General features: G+C 39.6%; 1 protein-coding gene across 2 annotated transcripts in view; it reads right to left on the bottom strand.

The window, feature by feature from the left end:
• IRAK1BP1 (interleukin 1 receptor associated kinase 1 binding protein 1) overlaps positions 1-2,262 on the bottom strand; it is a 36,999-nt gene extending 34,737 nt beyond the window's left edge. Inside the window, exon 1 of one of the 2 annotated variants that reach the window (XM_004470800.5) lies at positions 1,832-2,262. In XM_004470800.5, the coding sequence (XP_004470857.1) occupies positions 1,832-2,146 (315 nt within the window). In that variant the 5' untranslated portion in view covers positions 2,147-2,262. The remainder of the gene's footprint in view (positions 1-1,831) is intronic. The other variant, XM_004470799.4, reaches the window with a different exon arrangement.
• Positions 2,263-13,409: the final 11,147 nt, after the last annotated feature.

Below are 13,409 nucleotides of genomic sequence, written 5' to 3'. Positions count from 1 at the left end.
GTTCTAAATATACTGAACTGCACACTGTGGAACTAGAATGTTTCCCCTTAAAGCATTGTTTAAGATTTGACACAATTTCATTTTCTTTATGAAATCTTTCTGAAATTCCTCAAGCAAAATGAACAATGCTTCCTTTCTTACTCCCCTGCATCATATCATGTGTACACTTTCACCACAGCACTTACTATATATATTAATCTGTTCCAACTATGGGACTCCTTCAGCACAATGTCTAAATTTTACTCATTCATTATTTCTAGTGCCTAGATACATTATTGAGACATTACACATTTATTAAAACAATACAATGACAAAGAGATATATTGGAGCTTTATTGGAGCTTATAGTCTAGTGGAGAGAACATACAAGCCAGAAAGAACAACAACACATGTTAAGTGCTATTTAAAAACAAAAAGAGTGCTGTGATGGGGAATGCTTAATTAACATTTGTTGGTTTAATTAGTTAAACTGAGTCTTAAAGAAATACCACTTGGAACTTTAAAACATTTTTCCAAGAAAACAAAATAAAAAATGGTGGTCATACCCTCATACATGCTCATAAAACCATCCATATACAGCTGAAATAATAGGTCACCCATCTAGTGCTTCATTCACTGTTTTCTTTTATTCAAAAACCATTTTCTGAGTATACATTATATGATGCATATGGTGCATAACCCATGAATGCAAGCAAAAGACAGTCTCAGCTCTGCAGAATTTCAAAATATGGAGGCAAGACCTGTAAATCAACCATAATATTACAGGGTGATAGTTTAAGTGGGGATTGGAGTGTGGTATGGTGGAGATAAGTGTCATATTAGGGAAGGACTCTCAAGGAGGTGAGAGTGGGTTGGTTCTTAAAGGCAAAAATGAGAGTCAGTTTGTCAAAGAGGGAAGAGAGATGACAGGAAATAATGGAGAATTATACTCCATCTATTAAGCAACAGAGTTTGAACTTCAGCCCAAATGCTATGTGGAACCATTGTTGCAGGGTAGTGAGGCAGTAAACCTTAAAACCCAGGATTTGAAGTTTAAAAATAAAGATTTTGTGACAACTCATTATAATTCATCCTGAAGGGTATAACATAATATTTTGCATTTTATCTACTGAACAAATTATCTACATGACTGTTTTCTTCCATTAGAAGGGATAATTTGGGAGATTACTGCCTTTCAACTACTGCCTTGAATACTGAATCTTCACGTAATTACCATTATGATGGACTTAGTACTTTATTTTTTTTACATATTGGAATTCTGTTCGAGCCATGTGAACTCAGTATACATTTTATATGGCTGGTTTAAGGACTAGTTATATTATTCAAATAGAAATGCTGTACTGGAAGACTTTTTTTTTTATAAAGTATTTTTCTATATATTACCTTAACTTTTTTTGTAAGTTAAAACTAAAAGCGCTTGAGAAAAATTTGGGAAGCCTTTATAAAATGAAAATCGATGCAGGTAATTTCCCCCCCACTAATGTGGAATGCTTGCAAAAAAAAAAAAAAAAAGAAGAGCCACGCGAAGCAAAGATTTAAGGTTGGCAGGAAGCAGGCCGCTCACCTGACTTTCCAATTCCACGGTGCAGAATAAAAACACAAAACGCTCGGTCTCTAGTATCATTTTTTCAAGGTTAAAAATAAAAGCACTGCAGCAAATAAAAAACCATCCAACTTGTATTCTTTTATTTTACAAGTTCACTGAGGTCAATACCGAGACTACAAGGCATCCCTCTGGCGCAAGAGAAACTCTCACACCCGCTCAAGAGACCCTTCGGGTCTGCACCCTCCTCCCCGTCGGGTTCGAAGTTTCTCCCTGAAGGCACTCTCACCTGTAAGCCCTGCTGCTGAAGGCTCTGGGTGATATAGTCCAGGCGGCGACAAACGCTCTTCTTGGCTTCGGCAGCCGCCTCCTTTGTACTGCTTAGCTGCACCGCCACCTGCGCCCGGTCTGGGCCCGCCGACACCTCGGCGATGCCGCTCACATGCACCTCACGGGTCGCAGTTTGGGCCGGCACTGAGGAGAGAGGGCGGCGGACGCCGAGCAGCGTGTCTCCACCTGATACATGGTTGTTCTCCCGGCCTCGGTCGGCCCAGGGTACCAGTTCCACAAATACCCGCGACGGAGGGGCCTGTTGCAGGGACATAACAGTGGCAGTTTAATTTCCATAGCAACTCCAGGCCGACGGCGGCCGAAGAGGCCAAAACGCGTCAAGGCTTTGCTCCGAACGTCGCTAAAGATGCCAGCATGGGATGTGGAGCTACTGAGCCGCTGGAGGGCGCGAGGTTGTAGAGGATTTTGCCTTGTCGCCTTTATCAGGTGTGTGCGAATGCGTCGCTATATAGTTTTTAATGTGTTCATCTGACAGCCCTCAAAAATCTTAAGGGTCTCTCTGCAGCCTCGGTCTCAGTGAGCTCTTCCCCTACACTCACACACTACGCATATGCCCCGCACCTGCCGAGAAGTTTCAGCGAGTTGAGGCTTGTTCTAGTGGGTTGCTTTTCTATTTCTTTGACCCGGGTCTGCGATTGTCCCCGGACTTGTCTTTTCTGACATTGTCTTGCCCTCCTGGGGCAGTTTTTTGAGGTCCCACAGCACCAATGGTTTAGCCCATTTACATTTTATGGTTCTTAAGTTCTGTTGGGATGAACTACTTTTTGCCAATTTGATCTTGAGCAATTCTGATTCCCACTGTTACTGGATAAATAAACTGAGTTTGCAACCCAACTTTATTTGGGGCTCTTAGAATGGCATTTGGGGCACAGATTCAGGTATCAACCCAAATAGTGTCCCATCTCGGGCTTCCATGCAGGGTTTTGTGTTTTTTTTTTAATTACATAAATTATTTGTGCTTGGTGAATATTCACGGTATTCCAAATGTCCTTCAAATTAGATAGTTTAGTGATTTCTTTATCTTGCCTTTTTAAAATGATGTCCAGATGTCCTTAGGGTTTTGAGAAACATTTGTTGCTATGGCTGTGTATATTTTGGCAATTTGTGATATCTGGCTGAGATTAAGAGTAGCCTTCTGAATGGCTTCTGACTCGATTTTAAATCTCTTAGCCATAGTAAATTCTATTTTATTTTATTTCTTTTCACATTTCCCCCTTTTTATCAAGATCTTTCTCCAGAATCATCACAAATCATCATTTGGTATTAATTCCTTGGCACCACATAGTGGGGAGGATGTGAGTTTGTTTGCAGAGTTTGTCTTAGAGAGCAGATACATTTGAACAAAAAGTTTTTCAGGGGATACCCTTAAGCATTAATTATAACTAGGTTTAGTTTTATCATTATAGATATAAGTTTCATAAGTGCAGACTTCAAGATCAAGAGCTTGGTGCTTCAGCATGACTTGGGAAGTAGTTGTGGCAGTTATTCTGGGGATGGGACAACAAATAAGGGACTATTATAAGAAAAAGAATTAGCAAAGTTTGAAATATGCTAAGAATCCACTTTTCCTAAAATGCAAGATTTAGCCAACTAAATAAGTCCCAAGCTTCAGGGCTCCCCGGTTCACATAATATTTGAATTTCACTTTGATGTCTTTGATGTTTATCCAGGCTTGAATGCCTATGGATGTTACCAATAATTGGCACCCTTCCATGGAGTCTAAATTGGTGCAGACCCGGCAATTTGATAGATTGCTTAGGTCTCCTGCCGTTTGTTTGGCAGGGAAAGAAATGGTGGTGAAGGGCAAGGGACCAGGAAGGGAAACAGTGAGGAGTTAAAAAGGGGTTGGTAACATTAAGGGAGGGACAGAGATAGATTAGGGTAAAAAAGAAGGGGCGAAGGAAGAATAAAAATATGAATAAGATTGCTAATAGGGTAATACATAGCAGGTATTATAAATTTTTCACCTGAAGATTATAGCAGGTGAAAACAAGTTCTGGTCCTAGTTCTTGGTGTCTATATCAGACAGCATCTACTTCTGGGTGACTTAAGCCTAAAATCACCAGTTAAGTATTAATTATGCAGGCCAGGTACTGGGTCTTGAGTTAGCTGGCTACATCAGATGCTCTCTGCTGCTGTCCTTGGTAATTTTTTAAAAAAATTAATTTATTGAAATATATCACTCACACACAAACAAACAATAAGTTTATAGTAATAGTTGTGAACTTACAAACAAACATATGTAACATCATATAGGACTCTCATAACTCACCCCACCACCAACACCTTGCATTGTTATTAAACCTTTTTAACTAATGATTAAAGAGCATTGTCAAAATATTACTAACTAAAGTATTTTCCCCCAACCCTCCCTAATATTATCTTTATGTCATTTATATATGAACATATATAAACAATAAAGTGTATAGTAAAATTTGTGAACTTAGAAAGCAAACATGCATAACATCACACAGGGGTCCCGTACGTCACACCTCCACCAACACCTTGCATTGTCATGAGATATTTGTTACAAATTATGAAAGAATATTGTCAAAATCTTACTACTAATATAGTCCTTGTTTTACATTTGGTGTGTTTTTCCCCCAACACACCTTATTATTGTTTTTTAAATATATTTTTTATGACAGAAGTTGTAAACTTATAAAACAATCATGCACATATGCAGAATTCCCAAGCAACACCCCTCTATCAACACACCACACTGTGGTGGAACATTTGTTACAGATAAGATAATATCATCTGATTGTTACCATGTCCATAGTAAACACTCGGCTCACATTTTCCATACTGCCGCATTATCAATACAGTACATCTTTGGCATAGATGCAAGAATATTATATTATTACTGCTAGCCACAGTCCATAGGTCTTTCCAGTTGTATTTTTCCCATGCATTCCCAACACCCTGCAGTAGTGATATACATTTGCTTTAGCTCACAAAGGACATTATTGCATCTGTACCATCAACCACAATTCTCACCCACCTCTTGGTTTACTGTGCTATTCAGTTCTTAGATTATTCTCTAGCATTCTGTCAATTGGCATTTACATCCCTAGACTACCGTTTTCAGCCACATCCCTATTTATAAGCTAGCTATTACTATTTTTACCATCCATTCTATACATTTCCACACTTTTACAGTAAAGCTAATTAAAACTTCTACATACATTAAACATCAGTAATCCATCTCAGTCTTTCTCTTATCTCCATTAAGAATCTACCAGCTACCACCAGGTCTTAAAGATATTTTCCTACCATTTCTTCCAGAAGTTTTATGCTTCTTGTGTTTATTTTTAGGTTTTTGATCCATTTTGACTTAATTTTTGGATAAGTGTGAGACAAAGGTCCTGTTTCCTTCTTTTGGCTATAGATATCCAGTTCTTTCAGCACCATTTTGCTGAATGGACAGTTCTGCCCGAGTTTTGTGGTTTTGACATGTTAGTAAAAACTCACTTGACCATTCATGTGAGGATCTGTTTCTGAGGGTCTGCTTCTGGTTCCGTTGGTCTATGTATCTGTCTTTATGTCAGTACCATGCTGTTTTTACCACTATAGCTTGGTAGTATGATTTGATGTCCAGAGATGAGGGTTTGCTTTTCCTTTTATGATGTTTCTGGTTATTGAGGACCCCTTACCCTTCCAAATAAATTTGCTAATTGTATTTTCAATTTTTAAAAAAAAAACTGCTGGTAGAATTTTTATCAGGGTTGCATTGAATCTGTATATCAATTTGAGTAGAATTGACGTCGTGATGATATTTAGTCTTCCAATCCATGAGCATGGAATGTTCTTCCAGTTATTTAGGGATTTTTTTATTTCTTTTAACTTTGGGTTGCAGTTTTCTGAATACAAGTGCTTTACATTGTTGGTTAAGTTTATTCCTACTTGAGTTTTATGTCATATTTTATTTTTACCACTCTTTTGACACTTTTAGTTACTTATATTGATGTAATCCTCATTTCTAGACTCTCTTCCAGGCCTCTCTCTCCTGTCTTTTCTTTTCAGGCTCTAGCACACCCTTTAGTATTTCCAGAAAGTCTGGTCTCTTGCTTAGAAACTCTCTCAGTTTCTGTTTATCTGTGAATATTCTAATCTTGCCCTCATTTTTTAAAGACAGTCTTGCTGGATATAAGATTCTTCACTGGAAGTTTTTCTCTCATAGTATCTTAAATATATCAGACCACTGTTTTCTTGCCTCCATGGTTTCTGATAAGAAATCAGCACTTAATCTTATTGGGTATCCCTTATATGTTATGCATTGTTTTTTTCTTGCTGCTTTCAGAACTCTCTCTTTGTCATCGGCATTTGACATTCTGATTAGTATGTGTCTCAGAGTTGGTCTGTTTGGATTTTTTCAGATGGGAGTACGTTGTGCTTCTTGGACATGGATATCTATGTTCTTCAATAGAGTTGGGAAATTTTCTAAAATTATTTCTTTAAATGTTCCTTCTGCCCCTTTTCCCTTCTCTGTCTGGGACACCCATGACACGTATGTTTGCACATCTCTGGCTGTCGTTTAGTTTCCTGAGACCTTGTTCAATTTTTTCCATTCTTTTCTTCATCTGTTCTTTTGTATGTTCACTTTCAGAGGCCATTTTTTCAAGCTCACCAATCCTTTCTTCTGCCTCCTCAAATCCGCTATTATATGATTCCAATGTTTTTAAAATTTCATTTATTGCGCCTGTCATTCCCATCTTATTTTTTCTATGCATGCTTTCAAATTCTTGTTTGTGCTCATCCAGTGTGTTCTTAATATCCTTAATCTCTTTAGCCATCTCATTGAATTTATTAAGGAGATTTGCTTAAATATCTATGATTAGTTGTCTCAACTCCTTTATGTCATCCGGAGGCTTATCTTTTTCCTTTAACTGGGCCATAGCTTCCTGTTTCTTGGTGTGGATTATAATTTTTGCTTCGTGTTTTGGCATCTGGATTACAGGAGTATTTATTCCGAGTGCAGTTTTTCTCTTTAGGGTAGGGCTTCCTGCCCTTTCTTCCTTGCTGGTTGTGCAGTAGGAGCCAAGAATGTAATTGGTGCTATAAACTGTGGAGGCTCAAGCTGCCCTCTTGCCCCAGGGATAAGTTTTTCCCAACTTTCTCCTTTCCCAGAGGTAGGGACAGAGTCACAGCTGTGTGGAATAATCCAAGTCATGCAGGCATAGATGGTGGTTGTCCAGAGAGACTGATGAAGCTTCACATCCCTTTCTCCCCTGCCTGGGGCATGGATGGAGCTACAGGTATGAGCAGCACTATGAAGTGCTGGTCCAAGATGACTGCAGTTACCCCAGTAGACTTTTAATTATTCAGTTTGGGGAAGCGGACTTGGCCCAGTGGATAGGGTGTCCGTCTACCACATGTGAGGTCCACGGTTCAAACCCCGGGCCTCCTTGACCCATGTGGAGCTGGCCCATGCGCAGTGCTGATGCGTGCAAGGAGTGCCCTGCCATGCAGGGGTGTCCCCCACATAGGGGAGCCCCACGCACAAGGAGCATGCCCCATAAGGACAGCCACCCAGCGCTAAAGAAAGTTCAGCCTGCCCAAGAATGGCGCTGCACACATGGGGGGCTGACACACAAGATGACACAACAGAAAGAAACACAGATTCCCATGCTGCTGACAACAACAGAAGCAGACAAAGAAGAACACACAGCAAATGGACATAGAGAGCAGACAATGGGGGGTGGGTTGGAGGGGGAATGGGAGAGAAATAAAATTAAAAAATAAATCTTTAAAAAAAAATTATTCAGTTTGTGCCAGCCAAAGATACCCTCAGTTACCTGGATAGACTGGTGCTGAACTAGCCAGCCTCCTCCCTGCCAGAGGTGGAAATGAAGCCTAGGCTAGGGCTGTAGACTGATCCAGGTAAAAGAAACCGGTTCCAACTGTCACTGTAATATTTGGTCAGGCTGGCTTCCCTTCAGGCTGGGGGTGGAGTCAAAGTGGCTGTTACCGGCCTTTTTCCGACTTGGACAAATTCACACCCCAGCTGTTCATAGAGTTATTCCTTAGCCATCTGAGTTTACCAATCAGTAGCTGAAATCGGTGGTCAACTGTCTCCTCCTCCCCTGTTTTTGGGAAATGGAGCTTCCAATTCCAGCCACAGAACAGCTCCTGGGGAAGCTTGCATCACCAGAGTAGGACAATCATCAGCCTCTGTGGCTTGGCCAGCAACTTCCCTGAGAGGCTGGGGCAGGTACCTGCAGCTTCCTCCCTGTTGGAGGTGGCACTGGGTCTTAGGCTAGAGCTGCAATATGATCTAGATGGGAAGAAGCCGGTCCCCACCAGCACTGGGATTTTCAGTCCACCCCACTTCCCCTCGTGCCAGGCGCGGAGTTAAGATGGCAGCTCCTGGCCTCTTTCTAACTTGGACAGGCTCAAACTTTAGCCTTTCTCAGGATTATACTTTAGCCTCCTGAATTCTACTCATCATTAGCTGAGGTTGGTACTCAACCATCTCTTCCTCCCCCATTTTAGGGAAGTGGAACTTTCAATTCCAGCCATGGAACAGCTTCTGTGGTGGCTTGTGCCTGCTGTGGAGGATGAGCACCGGCCTCCAGGATGTGGAGGGCTCTACATACGAGAGTTCTCTGCAGAAGGGCAGTCTCCTCCTTCCACTCTCCCAAGGACATTGCAGGATGCTCTTCTGGTCTCCTGGAGCCCCCAAACAGTTCCAGAGAGCTCTGGGTGTTTGCTAACTGCCCTGTAGCAGAAGCTGAGTCTAGGAGCTCCTTACTTCGCTGCCAACTTGCTGTCGACTCCTGTCCTTGGTAATTTTGTGTGTGTGTGTGCTTGTTTTTTCTCTATTAGAGAAGTTATGGGCTTACAGAACAATTATGCATAAAATACAAGATTCCCATGAACCACCTCATCACCAAAGCCTAGCATTAGTGTGGAATATTTGTTACAGTTGATGATAGCACATTTTTATAACTTTACTATTAAATCCATGTTTTAATTTAGGGTTCAGTATGTAGTATAGGTCCATGGATTTTGCTTTAAAATTTTTATTCTGTTATGTTTTATATGATCTAACATTTACCTTGTAAATTGCATTCATATATATATGTCAGTGCTGTTGTGTACAAAATAGTGTGCTACCATCACCACCATCCAATGCTAAAACATTTCCATCATTCCAAATAGAAATCCTGTACATTTTAAGCCTTAACTTTCCATTCCCTGTCCCCACTCTATCCCTTGGTAACCAGTATTCTAGATTCTGAGCCTATGAGTTTGCATATTCTAATTGTTTCAAATCAGTGAGATCATAGAATATTTGTCCTTTGTGTCTAGCTTATTTCACTCAAAATGATGCCATCAAGATTAATCCATGTAGTTGCATGTATTAGGAATTTTATGGCTGAGTGATATTCCATTGTGTGTATATAACCCTTTTAGTTGATGCTTTCATCCATTGATGGGCACTTGGGTTGCTTCCATCCTTGGCAATTGTGAATAATGCCACTAAGAACATTGTGTGCAAATATATGTTCAAGTCCATGCTTTCAATTCTTTTGGATATATACCTAGTAGCAGGATTGCTGGGCCATATGGTAATTCTATACTTCTTGAGGAACCATCAAACTGCCTCCCACAAAGGCTGTGCCATTTTACAATACCACCGGAAATGAATGAAGGTTCTTGTTTCTTTACATCCCCTCTAACACTTATAATAATTATTTTTTTCTGAGTTGTAGCCATTCTAGTGAGTGTGAAATGATATCTCACTATGGTTTTGATTTGCATTTCCCTAATAGCTAGTGATGTTGAACATTTTTTAATATATATATATTTTTTAGTTATTTGTAGATCCTCTCTAGAGAAATGTCTATTAAAATCTTTTATCCATTTTTAGCTGGATTGTTAGCATTTTTGTTGAGTTGTAGGATTTCTTTCTGTATTCTGGATATGAAGTTTCCAAATATTTTCTCTCACTGAGTAGGTTAAATCTTACTTTTGTGACGAAAGTCCTTGGATGCACAAAAGTTTTTAATTTTGAGGAGGTCCCATTTATTTATTTTTTCTTTCATTGCTTGTGCTTTAGATATAAGAAACCATTGCCCACTACAAAATCATGAAGATGCTTACCTACATTTTCTTCCAGGCTCTTATATTAAAGTCCTTGTTACATTTTGAGTGAATTTTTGTATATGGTGTGAGATTGGGGTCTTCTTTATGTTATCATGTTATTCATGTTCTCTGTTTTCTTATTGATCTTCTATCTAGATGTGCAGTCTATAGATTTAGAATAGTGTATTGAAGTCTCCAACTATTATTGTAGGGGGTGTCTATTTCACCCTTCAGTTTTGCCAGTGTTTGCCTCATGTATTTCGGGGAACTGTGCTTAGTTGTGCAAATATTTATGACTTGTTTCTTCTTGGTGGATTGACCTCTTTATTAATATCTTTGACCCTTATAGTAGCTTTTGACTTAAAGTCTATTTTGTCTGATTTAGTATAGCTACCTCAGCTCTCTTTTGGATACTATTTACATGAACTATCTTTTTCCATCCTTTCATTTTCTACCTATTTGTGTCTTTTTGTCTAAGGTGAGTCTCTTATAAAAAATGTATAGTTGGATCTTGTTTTTTTTAGCCATTCTACCAACCCATGTCTTTTGAGTTGGGGAGTTTAATCTGTTAATATTCAGTGTTGGTACTATAAAAGCAGTACTTACTTCAGCTGTTTTGTCTTTTGTTGTTCTTTTTTTAAAAGATTTATTTATTTATTTATTTCTCTCCCCTTCCCCCCCACCCCGGTTGTCTGTTCTCTGTGTCTATTTGCTGCGTGTTTTTGTCCGTTTCTATTGTTGTCATCAGCATGGGAATCTGTGTTTCTTTTTGTTGTGTCATCTTGTTGTGTCAGCTCTCCGTGTGGGCGGCGCCATTCTTAGGCAGGCTGCACTTTCTTTCACGCTGGGTGGCTCTCCTTACAGAGCGCACTCCTCGTGCTTGGGGCTCCCCTACTTGGGGGACACCCCTGCGTGGCAGAGCACTCCTTGTGCACATCAGCACTGCTCATGGGCCAGCTCCACATGGATCAAGGAGGCCCGGGGTTTGAACCGCAGACCTCCCATGTGGTAGACGGACGCCCTAACCACTGGGCCAAGTCTGCTTCCCCTGTCTTTTGGTTTTTATATGTGGTGTCTTTTTTTTTTTTTTAATCTCATTTCCTTTATTGCAGCTTTCTTTTTGTATACTTGATCTTTTGTGATATATCTCACTAATCTCTTTCTCATTTCTATTTCTGTATATTTTTAAAATACTTTCTTTGTGGTTACCCTGCATTTATATTATACAACCCACATATCTATTATCTACTAATTTGAAAAGATACCAACCTAGCTTCAATAGGATACATGTTCTCTGCTTTCATAGCCCTCTGATTCCCCTCTTTTTTGTTGTCTTTGTACCACTTTAAATTTTGCATGCCCATTATCAGGAATATGTCTTTTTCTTGTTTAACTGCATTCTGACTCTTACAGAAATTGAAGGAATGAGTTGTATATTGAGGATACAGTATTATTGAGATTTTTTTTTCATTTTTTTCCTTTATTTTCTTTTAAATGTTACATTAAAAAAATATGAGATTCCCATATAACCCCCATCCCACCCACGCCACCCCTTCCACATCAACAAACTCTTCCATCATTGTAGCACATATACTGCACCCGGCGAATACTTTCTGGAGAATCACAGCAGCTCGTGGACAGTGGTCCACATTGTAGTCCACACTCTCCCCCAGTCCAGCCAGCGGGCCACGACAGGACCCACAACGTCCAGCATCCGTCCCTGCAGCACCATCTAGGACAACTCCAAATCCTGAAAATGCCCCCACACCATATCTCTTCTTCCCTCTCCCGACCATCAGCAGCCACCGTGGCCACTCTATCCACATCACTACTACAATTTCTTCCCTTACTAATCACAATAGTTCCCCAGAAGAACACCAGTAAGTCCACTCTAATCCATACTCTATTCCTCCGTCTTGTGGACCTGGGATGGCTATGTCCAGTCCCTTTCTGATCATCTTCACTTTGTCACAGTACCATAAGCCACTCCCTCCTGTCTTTTTCTTTCAACCTGCAGAACTCCCTTTTGAATTCTTGTAGGCCAGGTCTCTCTAAGTTTCTGTTTATCTATGAATATTTTAAACTCTTCTTCATCTTTGAAAAACAGATCTGCTGGGTGTAGGCTTTTTGACTGGCAGTTTTTCTCTTTCAGTACCTTAAATGTGTCATGCCACTGTCTTCACCATGGTTTCTCATGAGAATTCAGCACTTAATCTTATTACTGATCCTTTTTATGTGACAAATCACTTTTCTCTTGCTGCTTTTTCTATCTTCGGCATTTGACATTCTGATTAGTATGGGTCTCAGATTAGATCTATTAAGATTTATTCTTTTTGGAGTGCATTGAGCTTTGTGAACATGTATGTTATGTCTTTCATGAGAGTTGGGAAAATTTCAGCCATTATTTCCTCAAATATTCTTTCTGCACATTTGTTTTTTCTTCTCCTACCCTTCTGGAACACCCACGAGTTGTATGTTTGTGTGCTTCATGCTGTCACTGAAATCCCTGCTCAATTTTTACTATTTTTTTCTCTATCTGTTCTTCTGACTGCATGATTTTGATGGTCCCGTCTTCTAGTTTGCTGATTCTTTATTATGTCTATTTAAATCTGCTGTTGTATGCCTCCAGCATTTTTTAATCTCCATTATTGTACCTTTCATTACCATAATTTTTTGTGTCTTTTTAAACCTTCAAATTCTTCTTAATATTTACATGTTGTCTCCTTCATATCCTTTAGCTCTTTATTTCTATCCATATTTTCCTTCATCACCTTGAATTGATTTAGGAGGTTTGTTTGAACTTCTTTGATTAGTTGTTTCAAATTCTTCTCCCCTGTAGTTTACTTTTTTCCAGTAGCTCAGCCATGTCTTCCTGTTTCTTAGTATGGCTTGTAACTTTTTGTCTGGGTGTTTGATTATTTTGATTTGTTAATTCTGAAGGTCAGTTTCTCCCTCTTGTCTAGGGTTTATTGTTTATTGGCTTTGTGTGAAGTCTTGTGGTGATTTGGAACAGTATGTATCCCAGAAAATTTTGTTCTTAATGTTAATATATTTCTGTGGGTGTAAAAAGGTTTCATAAGGTTAGCTTAGTTAAGATGTGGCCCAGGGAGGGTGTTGATTCTCTTGTTGGAGTTCTTTGTAATAGAATGAAATTCAGACGAAGAGAAAGTTATGGAAGCAAGAAGGTGAAATCAACAAAACCCAGAAGAGATGGGAGAGACCAGCTGATGCCACTATTTGCCTTGTCATGTGGCAGAGGAGTCAAGGATTGCCAGCAGTTGGTCTTCTGGAAGAAAGCATTGTCTAGATAATGCCTTGGTTTGGACATTCTCACAGCCTCAAAACAGCTTGTAAGCTCATAAATTCCTATGGTTAAAAGCCAACCATTCTATTGTATATTGCTTTCAGCAGCCTAACAAATGAAA

This window comes from Dasypus novemcinctus, chromosome 11, assembly GCF_030445035.2.
Source record: "Dasypus novemcinctus isolate mDasNov1 chromosome 11, mDasNov1.1.hap2, whole genome shotgun sequence".
In the NCBI taxonomy this organism is placed as follows: domain Eukaryota; kingdom Metazoa; phylum Chordata; class Mammalia; order Cingulata; family Dasypodidae; genus Dasypus; species Dasypus novemcinctus.
The sequence above is the reverse complement of the archived record's forward strand: the minus strand, read 5'-3'. Positions and strand labels throughout refer to the sequence as shown.